The sequence below is a fragment of the Bombus affinis genome, unplaced genomic scaffold (assembly GCF_024516045.1).
Source record: "Bombus affinis isolate iyBomAffi1 unplaced genomic scaffold, iyBomAffi1.2 ctg00000856.1, whole genome shotgun sequence".
Lineage (NCBI taxonomy): Eukaryota > Metazoa > Arthropoda > Insecta > Hymenoptera > Apidae > Bombus > Bombus affinis.
In genome coordinates, this window is record NW_026109400.1 from 6,873 (window position 1) to 30,099 (window position 23,227).

General features: G+C 33.2%; 1 protein-coding gene and 3 long non-coding RNA genes across 16 annotated transcripts; 2 read left to right on the top strand and 2 right to left on the bottom strand.

Annotated features, from left to right (window-relative positions):
- Positions 1-1,004: 1,004 nt before the first annotated feature.
- LOC126928343 (uncharacterized) lies at positions 1,005-1,821 on the bottom strand. The gene is made up of 2 exons (XR_007716565.1): positions 1,511-1,821; positions 1,005-1,401 (listed from the first exon to the last, which is right to left on the bottom strand). It is a non-coding gene; the product is annotated as an uncharacterized LOC126928343 (long non-coding RNA).
- An 11,608-nt stretch (positions 1,822-13,429) lies between these two features.
- LOC126928342 (uncharacterized) lies at positions 13,430-14,037 on the bottom strand. Its single transcript, XR_007716564.1, has 2 exons — positions 13,889-14,037; positions 13,430-13,772 (listed from the first exon to the last, which is right to left on the bottom strand). It is a non-coding gene; the product is annotated as an uncharacterized LOC126928342 (long non-coding RNA).
- Positions 14,038-14,074: 37 nt separating this feature from the next.
- LOC126928344 (uncharacterized) lies at positions 14,075-14,923 on the top strand. The gene is made up of 2 exons (XR_007716566.1): positions 14,075-14,152; positions 14,263-14,923. It is a non-coding gene; the product is annotated as an uncharacterized LOC126928344 (long non-coding RNA).
- A 1,663-nt stretch (positions 14,924-16,586) lies between these two features.
- Positions 16,587-21,422, top strand: LOC126928341 (omega-amidase NIT2-like). 13 transcript variants are annotated; one of them, XR_007716555.1, is made up of 8 exons: positions 16,587-16,601; positions 16,681-16,784; positions 16,899-17,157; positions 17,428-18,150; positions 18,238-18,384; positions 18,956-19,145; positions 19,588-19,756; positions 20,036-21,422. XR_007716555.1 is itself a non-coding variant. In XM_050744125.1 (4 exons), the coding sequence occupies exons 2-4, from the start codon at positions 19,669-19,671 to the stop codon at positions 20,510-20,512; spliced, it is 414 nt and encodes a 137-aa protein (XP_050600082.1). In that variant the 5' UTR covers positions 18,833-19,145; positions 19,588-19,668; the 3' UTR covers positions 20,513-21,422. The 13 variants fall into 13 exon arrangements, 3 of the variants coding, with proteins under 3 accessions (XP_050600082.1, XP_050600084.1, XP_050600083.1); XR_007716557.1 differs by having other exon boundaries at positions 17,428-18,811; XR_007716556.1 differs by having other exon boundaries at positions 17,428-18,735.
- Positions 21,423-23,227: the final 1,805 nt, after the last annotated feature.

Here is a 23,227-nt window from a genome sequence, read left to right on the forward strand (position 1 = left end):
TAAAAACGTCTCCTAGTACATTTAGCATTTTTATAGTAAAAACTTAGAACACACACGCACACATATACTATTCCATGAAATGATTTACACAGCTATGAGTCTAATCCTATCATATTATAAAGGGATGAACGAACTTTTCCTAATAAATATAACTTTATACAAAATCTTGTTTAAAAAAATTAGTTTTTTATTCTCACTAAATTAATTTAATATCAGAATATATAATTTTAGTCGTTATCAAAATTTTATGTCAAATGCGTTCATAGATATATATATAAATAAATGTCTAATCCTATGTATTTATTTCAACTGAAAATCTTAACTTAAATATTTATTAACAATATTCTGACGAATATGCAATGAAAGATAAAAACAAGTTTATTTTTCCTATAGAATGTCTCATGCTTCTTACTCATTTTATGTTTCTCGTTGTCAGTGCGTAACTACTTATCAGCCGCATGAATGCTAAGTTTTACTACTGAGAAACGAAGAGACATATAGATGCAAATATACGCTATCTCGCGTGAAAAAACATCAGATACATTAACCAGAAGGAATATCCGATACATATAAAATTCATAGCGTAGTTATTTATACATACGGAATATTTCTTTCTGTATGAAATATTCTTTCTTCTGAATTCTTATTATAAATGTATGTCCATTTCCTACCTTAAAATGTCTCTCCTTTGAAAAACTCCATTTAAATATAACGATCAACAAAATATTACCAATAAAAATATTGAAACGAGATGCTGAAAGAACCTTTTAATGAAGTACAAATGATTATTTCAACTTTAATTCTGTTAAATTTGAATTGAATCATTTATAAACCGAACAGGTGTATAAAATTTTATTGCGTAAAAATCGTGAAGCTGAAAATTAGGAACGAATAACGAATGAGTAACCTAGTTTCATTAAAAGGTACGTGTACGCCGATCCGTGTAACAACTTCGACACTCCAATTATTATAAAGCATGTATCCTTCAGAGATTTTTTGCGCGAACGCAAGATACCTTTTACACGTGCAACTGAATAAGTGGAACGTGATTTTCGATATTTCTTCTTGTAGAACTTGTAACAACGTAACTGTTTCACGAATATTTTCCCTGACACTTTTACAACGATGCGTAGAAATCTCCTTTTATAATTAATAATTTCAGCATTTCTCTGAACAGTTTCGTTGCGATTAAAAAATATACAAAGCTTACGACGTGCTTGTTTAAAAATATTTATATGGAACAAGATTTCGAATTTGTCGCATCAATCGCGATCTCAGCAGGTGTAAATTAATTCGTTCTAATGAACGAATAAATTAAACGACTCGTGACAAAAATTATCCCTGTCCATGTTTGTCTTTCTAAAACTAATTCAAGGCGAGTTAAATGAATCGCTGTGTACCCTATTCGCGCAGCATGTGTTTTAACGACCAGCATGCAAGCGTTAACGGTGTACTTTAGTTTCTCATGGTTGTGTTAAGCTGGTTGCTCTTAGAATGAGCATATACTTACCGCAGGAATTGAACAGCGGAGACGCCCGCAAGATGTTGACTTCGAATTGTAACATATGCAGTGTATGCAAATCCAAGGTCCCGGCACATACATCTGTCCATGTAAGACAGATCGTCCTTCGAAATCAGTACAGTTTCCTCCTAAATGCACTGAAAACGATTACCAGCGTCAATATCTTTGTCACTCGACAATCGTACGCGCAGTTACGCTAACCGTTTTAACGCCACGCAGCGTGATCACTCTATTCGCGTACCGTGGTAAATTGTGCCACGATGTATGGTCACGATCATTAATTCGCAACGCGCTCAAGCGTGCTCGTCGCGAATTCGCAACGCGCTCAAGCGTGCTCGTCGCGAGTCATATCAGAGTTTCCTCTCGTAATTACTCGTTTTTCAAATAATCATAAACCAAATAAAAAAAAAAACCAATATAAAAAATTACCTCTTGATATCGGAAAACCAAATCCTGCATTATAGAATGTTATCACACAACGAAACGCAGAGCATAAATATTTCGCAAACTTTTGAGTGTTTGTTGTAACGCTTCCAGTATAACCGATGAAATGAAGCGCGAGCACGTCGAACGGTATATTTCGATGAAAAAAACAGGATGAAAAAGGGCAGCGCGATCGCGTCGATCGGTACTACTCACAAACCGATACGGAGTCTTGAAACATCCGACACTAAAACGGTTAATAACATTACGAAAACGACCGTACCAGGAAATTTTTGTTCAACGGATCCGCATTGCGGCTATCACGATGCTCCTTCGTTGCATCGATGCTTCATCGATGAGATTAAAGCACCGTTGAAATAGGTTATTCGATTTCTTACATGGGCAAAAAGTTTTTATATCGTGTTTGCTGTTTTACTTCGCAAGTGTGCTTTACAGTATACGTTAGAACTCCAAGTCGAGCTATCCGAGTTAAAGTCTCTTGAAACTTAAAACGGCACTTAAAGGATATAGGTATAATAGAAGGTTCGTTTAAAATTCAAAAGTGTATATACGTACATATACATTTGAATAAAAATAGCGGATAATCTCAAGTAAAAAAGTAGGTTCGTGTTAGTAAAATGGTTTCAAAATACTTGTCAAAAGTCAAACGACTTGACTAATTAAGAATGGATGTAAGAGATTGAAAGCAAAGGGCATCTAAGAGTATCAATTAAGTAACAAACTCACGGTGACAAAGAGGTTTTCACTCGCTCGAATTCAAATAAATCGGTTAATTTGAGCGAAACTTTAGGTGCACGAGAAGCGACACGCGTCCTCAAGGACTACGAAGGTTCTACTCGAACGAATGAAAACTTTTCTCTGGCCCGGTGTGTATACACAAGACGTGCGAATTTAAAGTGCAGATTGTATTAATTGAAATAATTGGTTGGTTTGATCAAATTAATCGTTTTAAGCTGAAATGACGAAGGTCATCCAAGTAATTGATGTCCACTGTAATTATTTGTTAATCGCGCGTGGGAATCGGAACGATTCGACCTCGTTCCAACGCGAATCGTTACTAAGGCAGAGACGGCAATTAATAATTGTCGCGTCATTTGTTCGATCGTGTTCACAAATTCAAATACGGCTGAGTGGCGAAAACCATTTATAACACGTCCCGTACCGCGTAGGTCGTATACATATCTCAGGATGAATTTTTCGTACTTCGCCGCATATATTCTCCATGTCAGACATACCATAAAATATTTCGTGCAATCGCGTATTCCTGTCTAATGTCAGGAATTCTCTTTCCATAGGTCTGCGTTTTCCATATTATCTATTTTGCTTATCAGTAAACATTCTTACAATTTGTGATTAATACTGTACGTACAAGAACGTTAAGTTTTTTGACGTTGTAATATTTCACATGAAATAATAATGGCTGTATATCGACTAACTTATTAATTAATTAAATTCGTGTATATCAAGTTTCCTATCATTTAATACTTTCGTGTAACTACAGAGATTTGATACTATGAAATGAAATATAAAACTTGGTAAAAAAACGCGCTTCGTTAGGAAATGAGGGTAATGATGCAAATATTTTTTGTAGCCATTATATAGAATTTCGATGGTATAATTAATCAGTATCAACTTACCAGCCCCTGACGGGAAGAAAGTGACGAAAATAACCTGCAAGCAGATGAGAATTGCAAGTATTTTCGAGTACAGGTCCTTCATGGTTGTAAAAGATCAGGGGATGTTGTCGCTCTAGAATAGGCGAAAATCAGCTGTTTCAATAACTGCTTTGTGGGCACTGGAGTGCGTAGACCAGAAATATCTGCGACAAAAATCAGAATACATTTGTTTTCACATGATTCGATCAATTTTGTGTAGGACTAAGCTGATTGAACCTAACACGGGATAATTGTCCAACTTACGACCTTAACAAGCCCGCTTGATTCTCTATAAGTGCTTGAAATTGATGCTTGTATTCTTTCCAGATTAACAAGCTTTGCCCCCCCCCCCCCAACCCCCTCCCTCTCTAGTTCCTTAGATCGAGTTAGACTGCCACAACATATTATCTTTCTTCTTTTCTTTTCTTTTTTTTCGATCTTTTAAAGCCTTAAATCGCTGGTTATTATAGTGTATACATTCAATTACTCTGTAAGTCGTAAGTACATGTTTTACGTTATTTTTTTATTTTCCAGCTAAATTCCACAAAAACAAGAAATATACTTCCAACGTGTTTTCACGTGTCTCTAGCAAAGATCTGAAAAACAAGTTGCGGCGCAATTTAAAACGACAAATAGCACCGTGTGTCTCGTTGTGGCAACGCACGCTTCGTCAGCTTTTTAAAAGCGCTCTCTGTCTGCTTTTTTCTCTCTTCACCGCCTATTCGTTTTTTCTTAACGAGTGAAACCGTTTTTACGAGGACGGGAGCACAGAAATGACGTACTGGCAATTCTGTTTCGTGATGACACAAGCAGCCCGGTTTCAGTGAATTAAACCTGGCCCCAAGCTTCCAATTATCTCTCCCTTCCTTTCCTTTATTTTTCCCTTCTATATCGAGTTTCAGGTTTTCTAAATTTCCATTACAATCAACTATGGCTTTTCTCTATTTTATATGTTAGCCGATGATTCATGGCAAAAACGTCGGCTGTAAAAATATTTGGAGTTGCAACAGCAACAAGTGTGTTTTCTCAAACAGAAAATATTGGAAGCGTACTCGTTGGCAAAACAGTTCACGGATAGTTCGTCCTCTGCTTGTTATTTGTTTCAATACCGTTAGCAAATAAATTCATGAAACATAGTGGTGTCGCATAAATTGAAAATAAAAGCTTTGCGTATACTTGGCAGTTGAACTTTGGCTATTATACGTATGTTATATATGTAGTATCGTGGACAAAAGGCCTAAGATATCTGCCGAACCATAAACAATGCCGCGAGAGCCGCGGCATCGTCGGGTACATCAATGTGTCGTCGGTTCTTTTTAAGTGGATAGTTTCGTGGAAAGGGCCTGCGTGACTCTGGCCACGGGCGTTTCGGGACACGTGTCCGATAGGACGGGAAAAGACAAAGAGACGCTAAAGGCAGTGTTAGTTGAGAAGCCGGAGAAGACGGATGCAAAAGGTGTGCAGAGTGTGACTTGAGAAGCGAGAGCGAGCGAGTGTAGAAGCGGAAGAGTGTGAATCGGGAAGTCGGAAGCCGTCTATGAGAATAAGACGTACGACAGCATCGTAATCATTTCGTTGCTTCGAACATTATTTATTAAATCAAAACATCATTACTTGTCCTTTCCTCTAAGACCCATTAAGATACTACATATATATATATATATATATATAGAAGATTGCTTAGAATTTGGAGCTTAATAACATATGTCAAAATCATTGACATTAAAGAAGGTGAACCTTACTTACGAAATTTCCTTCCGTCAAATGATACATAAAAATTGAAAAAAATAATATACATAGTTTTGACTTTCTTCCGCATTATAATTTGAATCACTCGATTTATTCGACTAAAGATAATCAAGCAATAACCTCACTTTACACGTATTCTCATCACGTGAAATAGATCACATCAGGGATTTTCAAAAGTCGATGGAATATTAATGGCGATTAATTATTTATGGATGTATTCTGCACGGTTAAAGCAATCGCCTAGTGAATTATCGAGTTCCAGGAATATGAGCGGTAAACAGGATTGCAGCTATAAATGACTCTCTAACGTGTATATTAGAGATGAATTTGATCATTTATCCTCATAATATGAAATACGCTTTCAAGTGGAAATCATAATTAACAATTTCTGGCAGCGAAAAGTAAATAAATCGATACGTTTAAATCAATATTAGAATTTCTTAATATTTTTATCAAATATTTTTATCAAATATTTTAACATCGTAGAAGTGTCGTTGGAGAGAAATATTAGGTTGTTCCAAAAGTTTCTTTCGGTTTATAAAGAAATGATAGATGTACGATATTTTTTGCATTATATTATTTTATTCAATTATGTGCGATCCACCTTTCTCCAATTTAATATAAAATAACATAAAACAAAAAATGCTGTGTATCTATCATTTCTCTATAAAACGAAAGAAAATTTTGCGAAAATATAATAGAAATTTAGCTTTAACACAATATAAAAATGGATTGTTATGCCCCTAGGAGATAAGAACAATATGATTAATATTAATAATGAATACGTTAACGTAACGAAAAGCAGCTTTTGCAGAAGGCTATAACCTGAAAATGTTTACTAAAGAATGATAACATGAATTTTCTTAAGTACCCCATTTGATACTTAATCTGCTTTGTAAATACTGTACGTCCTAACTTTGAAAGAATGCAATTTTAGCCAGAATGTTTCAAATTACCTAGCCGTATTGTTTCCTTGTAATGTAATTTATATTTACATTATCTCGCGTAATTCTTTCCACTTTATTGACTTCTAAACGTTAATGTAATATAATTTTTATAATATAATTTTAATCGAAGTTATTTAAAATTTGTAGTATCTCATCCCTACTAGAATAATATTAACAAATGTGCAGAGCTCAAGTCGAATAACACCGGCTCAGATAAATGATCATCAAACTTACTTTTGTTATCGTCGATGTCAGTGATTTTGAACCAGCCAACGTCCATGGCAATCAATATTATTTAGCCGGTCTTAACGCAATGTAAAAAGCAAAAAAAAAGAGGAAGGAAGGAACAGGGAAGCAAAGAGATAAAACGAATTTTTCATTTTCTCGAAACTAGATCGAGTTTCAAGCTGCTCGTAAAAGAGTCTGTAGCCAATCCGACTAAATTCGACGAACCGCGCTTGAAAATTCCCAGAGAACTGTGATAACCATCGAAATCTGTACAATTTGTCGATTCATCGCTTGATTAAAAAATGGAACAAAATGAGGCTGATCAGCCGGCCTTTCAACTTCTAATGATCCCTATCGTTTTACCCTAGGTTGAATGCTACGATATAAGCCGAAACAGCTATAAGTAGGGTTCACGTGATTGCCGCCATCTATTATTCACGCGTTACACATTCGCCAGACAGACGCGTCTAACGGTTGACATTGTTTTCTACCCTCAGTTCCAACGCAATTACGTTGCTACGTGCAATCAAGTCTCGAGTGAAGCTAATGATAAGTTGTTGTTCGATCCTACACAATTACTAAAATTATTCAAATTAAACTAATTTAGTCTAAAAAAACAAGTAATTTCGTTATATATTTCCTTTCATAATAAGCCATGGTTGGAATATAGTAGCTGACGAAAATATTCGTATATTTGTAGAAACATTTTAGGGCTGTATTATGCATAACGGCACTATAGAATTAATACTGTAACAGAATTCTACTATCATGGTTATGCTGGTAATATTCGAAACAAATCTGAAAATCTATGTAGATGTTGTAAGATATTCAGTACGAGTACTGTGCATTACTGGTATGTACATAATCACGACGAGATAAGGAAGGTACTGTTCTCTATTGCTCATCGCTACCCGTTGCTAGTAGCAACGTACTATGCATATATATCTCGTAAAGATTTTAAATGTAGCCAACGAGACCATTTTTAATATTTGACTATCGTGACCCATTACAGTTTCATCACTTTCGATTAATTGAACACGACCCGCACCTTAAGACTAAAATACACAATATAAGTATGGCACAGAAAATCTTTTAAAATTTACGGACGACTATTTATGGTATTTAAAGGCAGCAAAGATAATAATTAGCTGCGGATTTTCCTCGAATCGTAGCATACAATATGGAATCTGATTATTAAAAATTACAGTGGAAATACAGTGGATTTCCATAAGATATTCGTGCTTGTGGCATTTTGGAAATAAATTCTTAACCCAAATGGACGACCTCGATACTCGAGAAATTTTGTGAAGCTGACGTCAATGGCGATATGTACTGTTGTTGTGCTATCATTTCATAGTAAGCTGTATTGATTGCACTTCTATTCACGGAATTGATTTATTCCACACAAAAGTTGACAACAATAATCGAAAAAAGAAAAATATATTACCGCCTTTCACATCAGCATACACAAGCACATAGGATTTCACACGAATATACACACTTGTAAATTCGACGAAACGATCAAATTTAATTATTTTTCGATTTTTCGGGCATCAAGTACTACATCAAACGTTACACATCAAACGTTAAAATACGGCGAGCATACAAAATGTACAAACCACTCTAAATTAATTAACTTTGAACGTTATTGATTAATTAAAACAAACCACTGTTGCGTTGAGTTTTACATTTTAAAAAGTTGTTATCCGTTTTTGCTTTGTTTAAAACTAAAAACAGGACTACGTTCATTGTAAGTCGTAAATATCCCTTTTATTTATTTAAACAAACAGATATTTAAACAAACAACTTATAAATATATAATTTATTTACGTATATTTGTAATATCTGTTTTATAAATTTGTACAACCATTTATCCATTTATCTATTTTATTTGCATATAATTTTTATAGACTTTTTTTTCTTTTTTCTTATTTTTTTTTTTTTTTTTTATTTAAGAACGAAAAATTGTGATTCTATTTTAAGACATGTCAGACTGAAGCGATACGCGATATATATTTCTATTCGGATTTCACCGTCGTCGTAATCGATGCTATTGGAAACGTTTCACGATAGACGTCTTACAAGCGCTTGCAATGTCCGTCATGTGTAAGGCTCTACCACTGAATCGCGGCTGCCATTTAGTGATTAAGGTCGATCACTTAGAGACGTTAATCCGCCATAATGGTGAGCAATACATCGAAGCCATTATTGAAAGCATAGTTACGCGTTAATTTCATCGATCTTATTCACAAATAGAAGTGTACAAATTATAGGATTTCCAAATATTTAGTTTAGTTAAAAGGAGATATGAAAATGACAGGTATATTCAAAGGATAAAACAGAACCGTACGATTGTAAAGTTTCAAATCATTATAACTATTTAAATTTGAAAAATCTTACTATATTTATACAATATATTTTTATTAAGAATGGAAGAAATTTCGAAAAATCCGCCAACACTTTTTACTATCGTCTTGAAGCACACCATATGTTAAGCTTCTTCGTCGTTACAAATTTTATCGCGGATGTAACGAACGTTTCGAACATGTAGCACGCACGCGTCAACGCCTACATTTGGATTTTAAATATATGTTTTATGCATTAAATGTATTTGTACTTTCTTGCGCAATTTCTTTTAATTTGTTACGATATGGAGGGTTTAATTACGTTTAAGATATCTATCTGAATCCTTTAAATTCAATGTTCTTTAAAACATTACGTTACGTAAAATAATCGTTTTTCCACTTTATTGTATCATAAAATAGTTACTTAAATTCATATTACTTAAAGAATCTTCCTACAGAAAGAATAAAAAAGAATAAAATCCTATATGTTAAATTTTACGTGGTTGATGGAATACATAGCGATGACGAGAACTAACTACAGACAACAAGAAACTATTAGCGAAGGCAACTGGTGACTATGAATGTCGTCTTTATAATATGTGGCGACTAAGGAGAACAACTACCAACTACGGATAACAAGTAACAACCAACTGTCTCGTTTCTAAGGGGCAACTAACTTGCAATTATCCTCCTTTGATGGTTCCTGTAGCGTGATATACGTCTTGAACGTAGTTAAAGAATATGGTCGCTGCTGAATGGCGATTTGACAGCAAGGCGATCCCGCCAGTTCAAAGCTTGACATTGCAAGCTACCGAAGACCATTAATCTTGTTATCGAATATCTAGCTTTCAGAAGAACCCTTGTGATATGATATGACGTCATGACATTTTTATGACGAAGATGAACAAACACCGACCTCTAACGAAACAAATTTTTATTAAGTGCCGTATGTGGGTTGCAGGCCGGCCAACCAAGGAAATTTATCGAATGTATAAAGTAAAATATATACGAATATATTGGATATATCATAAAATGCCCGCGTTATATCGTCTAAAGAAAGCTAAATTTAAGGAATTAAAAAATTGAAATACCAATTATAAGAGAGTTAATTAAATTCAAACCTATCGATGGTCTCATAAAGACCTATATTTCCTGGAAATTGATATCTTTCGAATTCTAAATTCTCCTTAGAAAGTATCATAGAGAAAATATGAAACTTGAAAAGTACATCACGCTGATGCCTCGATAAACCGTCGTGTCGATAAATCCATGTGTCCGAGCGATGAATTTTCCCCAAACAACAAAAAACTGAAGGGAAATCTTCTTTGAAGGACGTGACAAAAGGTAGGGGAAGCGGGAACAATGATCACGCGATAAACTGATGGTGTACGTATAGAACGTGTACGTATAGAACGTTGCGAGAGAATTATCGAGAAACAAAAAAAGAAAAAAATAATCGTTGGCCGGCGCGACTATACGCTGTCGACGGGCAAACAGCGACTGAGACTAACTGAAACGAACTCTGTCGCAGTACGAGCACGGGCTGCGTTCGCGGGTCGATCGAACACGTTCTGCGCCTCTCCTCGGCACCGGCGTCAAAGCCACCCCCGATGGCTGCAACGCACTGGTGCACTTGGTGGTCCTTCCTTTTTCGTGTGATATTATACCAGCATCTGTGATGCCATTTCAAAGACCGCAATCAAAGCATTAAATGCCAGATTAAAGCGACGCGATAATATTACCCCAATATTCGTCCGTAAATGTTACCGTATAGATGTTTAATGCTTTATTATGCTTCGATAAAGCAATAACACAGAAATAATTGCATTATTATGCTTCGAATAATTTACTATCACATGAATCGTTCCACAAGAAAACATATGTTTCACTTTTCCCCGTAGTATGATTGTAATTTATAACAAATATTTATAATTTATAATTTAAAATATTTATAATTCACTGAAAGTATCTTCCTGTCACGATTATAGGCGTAAAATGTCAAATTAAAAGTACCAAATTAAAAACATATGGTATCCCGAAACCAAACGTACGACATGGCGAATCACGATGATACGATAAAAATTGATCTATGTCTTGATTTATTCAAACAGAACGAACTTACTCGAACTTTTCCAGAATAAACGATTTATCCGATAATATCCGTCACTAGCTTCTCTTCCTTCAACGGTAACAACTGACACCGAAAGCTCGAGAGACCCGAACGGTGAGACGTACCCAGAAGCAATGCAGTTACCTGGGCAAAGAGTCCCAAAGACCAAGGACGTAGGAAATTTCGAGAAACGGAAATGGAAACTGGAGTGGCGCGTCAATCAGCACTGACGGAAACTAATAAAAATGGAAAAAACCAAACTAATTCGTTTCACAAATTATTAAAACGATATTATTGAAAATTTCACTCGATTTTCTCACTGCACACGTCAATATTTGTCGAAATATCAATATTAAAAAGTTAATAAAAAAAAATATCCTCTTTCTTCATACCTGTCTTTCTCCCGGGCGGCGAAGGAATACTAGAATGTTCGAGAACAACGGATACTTTTTGATTTTATCTCAATATCAATTTCAATCTTTTTAAACGAAATATAATCTGAACGATGAAACGTTTGATCAAATAATGTTCTTCGTTCGATGCTAAAGGAAATTGAGAAGAAACATCGAAAATTCGTTAATAAAACGAATTTCTTTGTTTCTGTTAAATAATAAACTTGATATACGTATTGGTTTTTAAAATCAATATAGCTAACCAATGGGCACACTTTTAACAAGGGTGATGGAACATACCAAAAATCTTTCAAGATGGTCTTGGCAACGGAAGAGTCGAAAATATGACAATTATGAATGAAAAATTCTAATATTTTACAGCTGGCAACGATAAACAACTCCAGATATTCTCCTAATTAATTTACAACAAATTCGCGTATATGATCGATAGCTGACGTCACTGTGTCCCACAGCCCTTGTAAAACGATAAGAATTTCCTGGGAAACTTGTAGCCACGAAATGAAAAAGATGATAAAACTTCTAACAAGAGTACTGAGACGAGCAACTTTGTACTTACCCCTTCGGAGTAGGGAACGTGATTAAACGTCCGCGAGTTCGAAACTTTTGTAAGTCACTGCACGGCCGCTGCTTATGGTGGAAATGTAATAGATATAAGTACAGAGCGCGTGAGCGAACTAAAAACGCGATATAGGGGTAAAGAGAGAGACCGTTCCGTCCTTCTCTAATGCCCGCGTACTTGTACCGGAAATGTGTAACAACGGTAAACGAGCGCCGTCAGTGTCCACTAGTGTGCATGCCTGATTAAACAAGGACAGAAAATGCTTATATACAGCCTTCTCTTTCTATTTCCATGTCGCATCCATCTTACTATACAGTAGACAGGATTCGACTATTCCATCATTATATTCGCACCCTGCTTACGTGTGAACTAACATTGCCATGACAACAAATCGTTCGTCTCCTGTTTGATGCTCAGTTTTCAACGGAGTTGAAGGGAAACTTTATAAGAGAAAGGAAGTGACGGATTGTCTCAAAGTAATAAACGAAAATTCTCGTAACTATCGAAAAACGATAGTCAATACAAGGATATCATTATCACATTTAAAACTATTACAATGAACGGTGATTTATCGCTGCAAGGTACCACAAATAAGATATCTCATAATTTGCGAAAAGACTTTGGAACTTCCATGACAGTCATGAGTGTGTTTTGTCATTGATTTGCCATATTGCGTTTTTCACAATTGTTGTTCATTTTTTGTGATATTTTACACTCGCACATAGTATCTATGATTTTTTCTTTCGATAATTCTTATAATTATTGTCAATAATTAATTATTTATAACCATTTACGCTGTATTATATATCATTAAGATTTATCTTTGCACGTATCAAGATAGTAGATAACAAAATTATGTTTATATATTTATATTATGTGTATATATTTAGATATCTTCTTAGTTGCAATTTTTTCGAATAATATCGGCGACCAATCGAAATAGAAATTAGTGCGGAAAGAGGGGAAGGAACCAAAATTTGAAAATCGACATCGGTAACTCAGTAGTTATAGAGTAACTCAATCGATAACGTAGATTAACTAGTTATAAATGAAAATATATTTAAATTCAAACTTTAAAAATTAGAAATTAAAAGGCAGAAGGCAAAAAATTATCGCCGAGGATTTATATAATAATAAATAGACAGTACATTCTTTTTGTCTGTCTTACCTAGAAATAAAACAGTTAATTGATGATTATCGTATAGTGTGTACTCATAGCATAAAATTTGTTCAATGAATTAAAAATTATATTTTTTAGATATGTAGACATTAGCGATGTATTAATCCGGGAAGCTCGTCTACCTCGGAAATATCGAGTCTGCGACAACGTCGATTTGGAAATTATTCTTACAGAATATGAAAATTATTACAAGATGAAATTCCAAAAATATCCTATATTGTGCAAGAAAATAACTGAAAAGGAAATAAAGACGAGGGAAATGACAAATGCGAACAAAGTGTAAGAATTTAAATTATTTAACACTATTCAACGTTCTCAACGTATTCAACGTATCGATTACAATATCATTCAATCTTTGAAGAAGTAGTAAAACGTGTCAAATCTGTTAGCAAACAAACGAGAAGTGAGTCTGTATCTGGGTCTGTGAAAGGGAGGAATGCACAACAGAAGATGAGGGGTGATGCTACGGATGATATTAATCTCGCAATGACAGTGACATCAATTTTCGCCAATGAAAGCGATGAATCTTCATCAGAAGAGGAGAGCTATTTAACATCTTAATGGAACAATCCACGCAATCAAAGATATCAAAATAGGCTCAGAAGCTTTATATAGACAATCTGGAATTATGGAAGATTATTGAAGACATTTCATGCGTAAGTTATTTTCGATTAATATACGTATTGTAAATACTGATTTCAGTAAAGCTTTAAATAACGAATTACATAACACTTACGGAAATTAATACGGAGATTATGCGCCATTTCATCTTTGTATTGTCGTAGGAAATCATACTGACAAAATTAAATGTATATTGGGACAACATCGTAGGCCTAGAGGAATGTAAATCTGCTATTAAGGAGGCCATTGTGTATCTCCTCAAGTACCTTATCTTTTTTAAAGGCCCATTTTCTCCCTGGAATGTCAATGCACCTTTTTTAACATAACGGCCAGCTCATTGGTGAGCAAATGGAGAGGTGATTCCGAGAAGTATATCCGTGTAAGTTGATTTCCTTTGTCTATGAAGAAGAGATTCTGGAATATATCATATATAATAATAATCATATATAAATAGAATAGTTACATTAATACATTTGTTAAACTGAACAGGTTTTATTTGAACTTGCCTATAATTTTTCGCCTACAATTATTTTTATCGACGAGATTGACTGGATAGGCACAAATAAAGGAGTAAACTGTACATTGTCTGAACCTGCAAAGAGATTCAGATCAGAACTTCTTTCTAGATTGGATGGATTAGTATCTAACGAAAATTCTAATGTAGTTCTTTTGGCTGCAACTAATTGCCCTTGCTATGTATATCACGCTATTTCAATGTTTTCTAAGTAGAAAATATCTTAATATCATAATTATTCATTATCTTAATCTTAATTATTGTGTTGTGCGGAATATTCCTTTGTTATTATTAATATAACAGAACAATAATATTTATTGTAAATATATTATTAGGGACATTGATGCAGCTTTACGCAGATGCCTTGAAAAGAAAATATACGTATCATTACCAAATGAAGTTACTCGACTTGGTATGTTCAAATTATACCTTAGCAACCAGTTATTAGAGAATATGGATATTGTAAACCACATAATAAAATCTACTGAAAAATATTCTTGCGTGGATATAAAATTGCTTTGTAAGCAAGCATGGCTGCTCGAAATAAGTCCAATATGGGAAAAACTTGAAAAAAAAAAAAAAAAAAAAAAGAAACATCTGTTACGACTTTGAAATATGAATTAAAGAATTATGAAATAATAGCAAAATTGTTAAAAAACAATGTCACCTACAGTTACGGATGTGGATAGATATGAAGCGTGGAATAAATATGTATGCCATAAGAACATATTTTAAAAAATATAAATGCTTATCATATAAAAATATAAAAATATAAAAATATAAAAATATAAAAATATAAATGGTTATAAATTATTAATATAATTATCGTTCGAAAAATTGTTCGTGTGCGTGCATGTATGTGTGCGCACGCGTTATAAACAAGTTTGAAATGTTCGTTCTACATATATGTATACGTGGTATACATCTTCCCTTATAATATATAATATGTGTAATCTGAGTGGTAATATCTCCACGTATTACATATGTGTTAGTGTATTTTATCGATAATCTGTCTTTTATTTCCTTTTATCTTATTAACGCATGTATGGGCGCGTATATGCGCCGGGCGAAAGCTATGGTTATATATGGGATTGTTAACAAATAAAAATTAATCTAGGTGTTATTAAAGAAATTTGTTTCACCTTCTAAACTTTTTGATGATTGGTTTACTTTGAATATTTTGCATATTTTTGCATATCATGAGCATTTTGTACATTTCTATACATTCAAACTTTCTATGAATATAAAATGATCCGCACTACTATCTACTTCATAGTATACTCTATACGTTTAAAATGCTCCATTAGAAGCTTAAATCTATCAAAATACAGCTCCTAGGGAAATGTGAATTTTCACATGAACACATAATATCGATTTTCTCATTGAAACGTATAGGCAGGTATATACTAGCATAAGCCACCTTCGGCATTTGGCCGTATGATGCAGCACTAGCTCTGTAACATAGAAAACCATAGGCGTCAGTTCTTCTTATTTCCTCTTTGATATATGTTTACTTTAATGTCACTTATTCAGACGCTTGATACATTGTCGGAATGAAATTTTAGTAATGTGCAAGTAATTTTGAGTAGATTAATAAAGTATAATAAGATATTAGATTCATGTACATAGATTCAAGTGACATCAATCTTTATGTCCAGTATATACATGTGTATTGATCTATAAGTCAGTGTTAAAATAACAAATAAATGGCAGAAGAAGGAAAGAAGATTTCCTTCGGTTTTGCGAAATCTATTAAGAAACCTGTGTTAAAAAATGCTATTCCACAAGAAAAAAAGAAAGTTGATTACATTGAATGCCTTGATGAGAAAGGTATTAAAGTAATAGGGTGAGTTCAAAAAGTAAAATTTATAATCAAGAAACATATAACCTCAACCTAACCTATAAAAATCACCAATAGCGGAATATATATATTTGAAAACAATTTTTTTATTTCAATGAGGAAGAAAAAAAAGATGAACCTCTAATTATTCCATTACTAGGTTCAAAAACCTGGCATGATAGAATTCTTAATAAAATAGATGCAGACATTTTCCTTCCGAAGGCAGATAAGGAAAAGGTAGGAGACGCTAGTGTTAACGAGGCAAAATCAAAGCTATCTAATGGAAAAACATCGCCAATAATATCAATAAAGAAAGAGCCAGTTGAAGATAGTGAAAATAAAGTTGTTACTTTAGAAGAGCAAGCGACTAAAGAAATCATTGGGGAACTTAAGTCAAAGAATAAATATGAAACTAAAACAAATGATTTAACTTTACCTTTAGTAGAAGATGAATCATTAAGAGGCAAAGAACAGGTACGTTATCAACATATTGATGTGCAATGCACAGATGTATTACATTTGCATATTATAAATATCGTTTTGTATTTTTCAGTCTACGTTAGAAGATTATGAAAAAATTCCTATTGATGCTTTTGGTGTAGCAATGTTAAGGGGAATGGGATGGCAACCAGGAAAGGGAATTGGTTGAAATGAAAAGTATGAATTTTACTCTGGATTAAATTAATTATATGTATTTAATACATCACTTATTGGAAAGTAAACAGAGAACATCATTTTTTATTTCACAATCGTTTATTCTAACTATTACAGATTAGTAGCAGCTGTCATACCAGAATTACGACCAAAAGGTATGGGTCTTGGAGCAGACAAAGTAGCATTGCAGAAGAAAAATACAGATTTCAAAAAAGAAGAGGAAGAAGTTAAAATCGAGAAAGGAACATTTGTGAAAATTATAGCTGGAGAACAAAGTAATAATTATGGTCAAATAGAAGGATTCGATGATGATGCAGGAAGGCTCATAATAAAACTAGCTCTTGGTGGAAATATAATATCTGTAAATGAATTTATGGTACAGCCAGTGACTAAATCAGAATATTCTAAGAACTCAAAAGTTCAAAGTTAATATGAAGTGTTAGTTTTTCATTAAGGGACATTTAAGAAAATAAATTTGAATTGACATATACATATAAAGACATAATCGGACATGTAGAAAAACTAATTCAAGAGTATCTGTAAGTGTGTTGTTGCATGCAATTTTTTAAAGGTCCCTTCTATCTTTATATAAAATATGATAAATGTAGAGGTTTTAGATTTCAGTATTTTATGGGGTTAATTTCAGATACAAAAAAGTATGAGGAATATAAGGACAAGGAATCCAAGGGACTCAAGCAAAAGATGGATAGAAAAAGATCAATGTCCCCTGACCCCGAAGACGGTGAAGAACAAAAGTAGTAATAAAAGAAAGAAAATCGGAAGTACGATGCACAATAAGAACAAGTATGATAAAGTGGGGGATAAAAAATCAGAAAGACGAAAAAGGCGCTCCGAATCTAATGATGACAGCGATAGTGATTCTGAAAAGAAGAGACGGAGAGAAAGAAGTAACTCTAATAGTAATGATTCTTATAAATTAAAAAGATTGAAGAAGTCAAAGAAACGTAAGAAGTACGATTGCTCGTCTGAAAGATCAAGTAAAAAACGAGACGACGAGAAAGATCAAGATCTCGATCATTTAGTAGGCAGTAATATTTTCCAGGAACGTATTCGGTCATTTTACTTTCAAGATAAATTGTACAATTTTATTTATACAGATTTTATAATAAAGTGTATTTTTACAAAAGTATATTTCTTTTCTTACCCTTAACTGAAAATTACATTTAATTATAATATGTAATAATGTTTACAATTACATCAAAGTTAATGTCCTAAACTTTATCAATAATTATTAAAAATCCCCGCGTATTGCTTACGTAATGTTGATATCGAGTAATACCATACATAACCTCAAAGAACATTATGATACTTACGAACATCGTTAAACAAGTAGTGCGAACGATGTCGAGTAAGTATTCACTATGTATAAAGTATTTATAAATAAAAAGTATGGGAAATATATAACCGAGTGTATTTAACTTTTCCAACATTTTAGCATTTCGCTTGGCGTTGGTACAACTTCAAGTAAATGAAGTAAAAAGCAAAAATGTAGAGCGGGCAGTTTCCTACATTTCAAGCGCGAAAGAGCATAATGCTGATATTATCGCTCTTCCTGAATGCTTTAATTCACCATATGGAATACGTAATAATTTGTTTCTTTTTCTAATAATTTATTATATGTATAACAACTATATAGAAAAAAGTAAAAGTAGACAAATTACCTTAACGTTCATACTTCCATAAAGATTGTGAATTGACTCGAGAATATAGAATTTCCCCATTTTTATGATTATCGTGATTTTTGTATAAATATATTTTTTAAGATACTAATAATTAGATACTTATAAACTAGTATTATCAATTATTTTGTATTTATAATTCCACCTATAATAGTTAAAAATTAAAGTTAGTTAAAATCTAACTTTATGTTTCAAAAAGTACTAGCAAAGTCGTTAAGTAACAAGTCACTGGTACTGACCCAAATAGCATGATTGTAATTAAACATTTCTAAATATTCATTTTTCATCTTGAACCTGTAGAAACAATTTATTATATGTACTATTATCTAAGTAATTATATATTTAAGTAAATCTAAATATAAAATTTAGTTATTTTAATAATTTAAAAAATAAAAAATTGACAAACATTTCAACCTAATTTATGGTTGGAACAAAGGACAGTTATTTTTCATTAATTGAAATATTGCAATGCAGAATAGTTTCCAAAATACGCCGAGAGTATTCCTGATGAAACGGTGAAACGAGCGTTGCTTTATCGAAGGCAGCTAAGGAAAACAGCATTTATGTAGTTGGTGGTACGATACCTGAAATAGAGGGCGATAAATTGTACAATACCTGTACTATTTGGGGTCCCGATGGAACTTTGATAGCAAAACACCGGAAGGTAAATAATATACCTCCATGTGGCTTTGAAATTGAAAATATTGGGGTGGAGAAAGTGACTCTATCTAGGAATAATTTAGGAATATGCATATGTACATACGTGTACTATAACCAATTCTATAATTTAAAAAATATGTTATAGGTTTATAAAATACGTTTTGATACGAGAAACATACATTTTTGTCGTAATATAATATATAAATTTTTGTACAATATATTTGTTTTGTAATATAAATTTTTCACATAGGAAAAAACTTATTTTTTCTTAAAAAATATTCCTTCTCAAATATTATTAAATGATAAAACTTTTTAATAAAAGAAAGTGATAAAAACGCTGTCAGTTATTAAATAAAAAACAATTAAAGTTTAGAAGTTCGTAACATTGATGTTAAATTACAAAAGTTACAGCAATAGAGTTAGCAACTATATTTTTATGTTATTAGGTACATCTATTCGACATCGACATTCCCAACAAGATTACTTTCCGAGAGAGTGATTCACTCAGTCCTGGTAATTCCCTAACAATGTTTGATGTGAAGGGCTGCAAAATAGGTATTGGCATTTGCTATGATATCAGATTCGAGGAAATGGCACGCATTTATCGGAACAAAGGTACAGTAGCTTAATCGAACAATACTTAACTAGCATGAAAGTAACTATCTTTCTTAAATATATTCTATATAAAATATAATCAATATAATCTGTAACTCTGTATAAAAAGGAGCTTAATTTAAAAAACCAGTATATTCGCTGAAAATGAAATAAATAAAAGAATTAGAAGCACGACAAGAGGACTGTTCTCGCATATTCATAAATTATGGAATATGGACTGTGCAGCTACAAAGTTAACTAAAATTCAGTGGTCTCGTATTTCCCATTTCTCTGTGTTAGGTTGCCAAATGCTGATATATCCGGCGGCATTCAATATGACCACTGGACCACTGCACTGGTCATTACTTCAGCGTTCCAGAGCGAATGACAATCAATTATACGTCGCCTGTATATCACCGGCTCGTGTTCCTTCAGCAAGTTATGTCGCATGGGGACATACACAGTTGACAAATCCCTGGGAGAAAATCCTTTATGATTTGGAAACTCAGGAAAATATGGTGGTCACCGATATCGGTAATTTCCAGCTTAACATTAAAAGCGAGAAATCCATGATGTAATTAACTTTTAGTCTCGTTGGTTCATCGATTTTGCCGGCTCCCTCTGTATTTGTTGAATTTATTAGCAAGCATTACTTATTACTTCGTATGTTTTTCTTTTCTCTCAGATTTGAAAGTTGTTGAGGAAGTAAGGGCTCAGATACCTACATTTTCTCAAAGACGTACGGATTTGTACGACACTGTCTATAAAAAGGAGTAACTCTACACTGAAACAGAAAATGTTTTCTTATAATATTTCTACTACAATACCGTTTTTTTTTTTTTTTTTTTTTTTTATGACTTATTACTAATTACTTATCATTTGTACTAAATGAATAACTCAATTAAGAAAACCAAAATGTTATAAATAATAATCTGTATATCTTGTGTATCAATATGTAATTGGATATTGTAATAATATTGGAATGTCTTTGATCAGGGATATGATAAAGAACACGCGAAGACTACGTTCTTTTGAACATCTTTAATATCCATCATTTATAACATTAAACATCTTTTTAAATATTTAGATAGATTAATACGTAACTCTTTATATATATAAACATTAATTTGAAGTTACAAGCTTAGAGAAATTGGTCGATTAATATTTATAGATCGGCTGTCTTGATGAAAGGCTTAAAGAAAGCAAAAACATAACAATGTCGCAAATATAATTTATAGTTTAACTTCTTTCTTGTATCTGTCTGCCTTTCACGATGTTTTACCAATTACAATAAGTAATTTCGACTTCTTTGCGCTCCGTTTTAACGCATTCGAGACCGAAAGAAATTCATATCAATCAGTAGGCATAATATATATAACTGTACATAATATATTATAGTATAACATAGTATATAATTTTATATTTTAAAAACATGAGGCATAAAATTTAAGATTGTCATCGACTTAAAATTAAAATATGAAAAGAATATTCCAGAGAGAGAAAAGCACAGTATCATTCTAACAAAACATTCAGATCGTACTGACACCCAGGAATCGTATTACAATAAAATCTCGGTCTCGAATGAATTAACACGAACGATTAACATGAAACACACTTGCGGCTTAAACACCTTCGATATCGAGGAAATTCAAACTTTACAAATAAAAGCAGCCTGTTCCTCTTTCCACCACAGACTCTCATACCATATCCGCTCTTATCCAGGCTTTTACTTGAAATCTCTGTCTATTTACAATTTAAATTTACCCGGACCACTCGTTGAGTCGGCAGCCCTTTATAAATATATAATGAACCCAGAACATATACCTGTGCCCCTAGCTGGTATCAGCTCTAGTAACGTTCATACCGGAACTTTCATACGACGCCAATTTGTCACGCGTGAACATCGATTCTTTCAGGGGTCACGGCTTTATGGGATTATATCCTTTAAAGTAATTAAAGTGATACTAATGATACAGAATTTTTTACAAATATTTAATATGTCCATAAAATAGGAAGTTTCGTGCTCTCTTATTTTATATTAATTATAAATTAGTAAGTTTTACATTTGTTATCTATAGATTTAATAAATTATTAAAATTCCATGAAGACATATTCTGGAACACATTAGAAGATTTTGCTGTAATTTACAACGGATGCTCCGAGTACGAACAGGCAGTAAACGAACAAATAGAAATTCAGGCTATTGTGGTAGTATAGCTCACGTGGGATTTTAAGCTCGAATTGGACTTAAACGTTACGATCGTCGTGAATAATTACGATATATACCCTGTACGACGAGCAGAGAATCTTAAATTATTAACGGCAATTCCTTTGTGCAAAGTGCAATTTTATTAACGGCCTGTAACGAATGAACGGCTCGTTTTGAATAAAGTTTACATTTAGAAAGTAAACACAGAAACACATTTTAAGAAACTAAGATATCGAGTTCTACTTGTAAACATCAAGTGCTCTTCGTTTGAGAAGATTACGAGTCTCTTCTTCGATAACGACATTAATTAAGAAGTTTCGATACCGTTTATGACATTAAGATCTCATTAGTAAAGTTATATCATTAAAATCTTACTGTTCCTAGAGAATATAATATAGTTAAAACTTCCAGAGGATCAACAGGTAAAGAAATTGTTGATAAAAGCATTGTTAGTGACAACTGACTGTAATCGATATCTGCTGGGTGAAGTTGTGTGTTCTGAGAATCTGTGTTAATGCAAGGATTCTGTTACAAATCATCAACTAAAGAGCCAGCGGGCACGTCCGACCGATCGATCGATACCACGAACCTCGAATGAATTAACGCTCAAGGTGGAACGGATTTAATAGATCGAGTGTTAGTGTAATTTGACACTTTGTTTACACTTGCTTTATGCAAACAAAGTTTGATGTTCTGAACTCGATGGTTATAAGATCTTATTGAAACTCCAGTATTTCACCCGCACGGTACGACACTTTGTTGATGATTGTCCTTGTATGTTGTTGATACTCCCCATCAGCCGTTAAATTTTGTTCGTCTATCGTACTTTTCTAGCCAGAGGTTTTCCCTGATGTTTTTCCCTACTGTCTAAGTCATCAGGTTTGCAGCTCGGGGAGGACAGATAATTCGGAATTTCCCAAAGGAAGGAGAGGTGCCGTCCGAGCCATAAAGGGACGGTCACTCAAAATGCCGAATAGATTCATTTAAATAATTATGAGAAACAAGTAAGTTTTGTAAGCACAAGTTTTCAAATGTTATAGTTTGAATCTGTTCTTATAATTTTAAAAAGACCTTACAGCCAGGATCTCTAAAAAATTCGATGAAAATTCTCATGAGACATCAATTGAAACAATTAAACGCAACAGAGAATGGGTATAATCATATAATTCCTCCCCATTTCAAAATTCATTCATATACATCGATTTTTGTTTTCATATTTGTTTTATGTGTGAAGAATATGTATTTATTGGCATCAAAATATTTTCTGTTTCAATTCCTGGTCA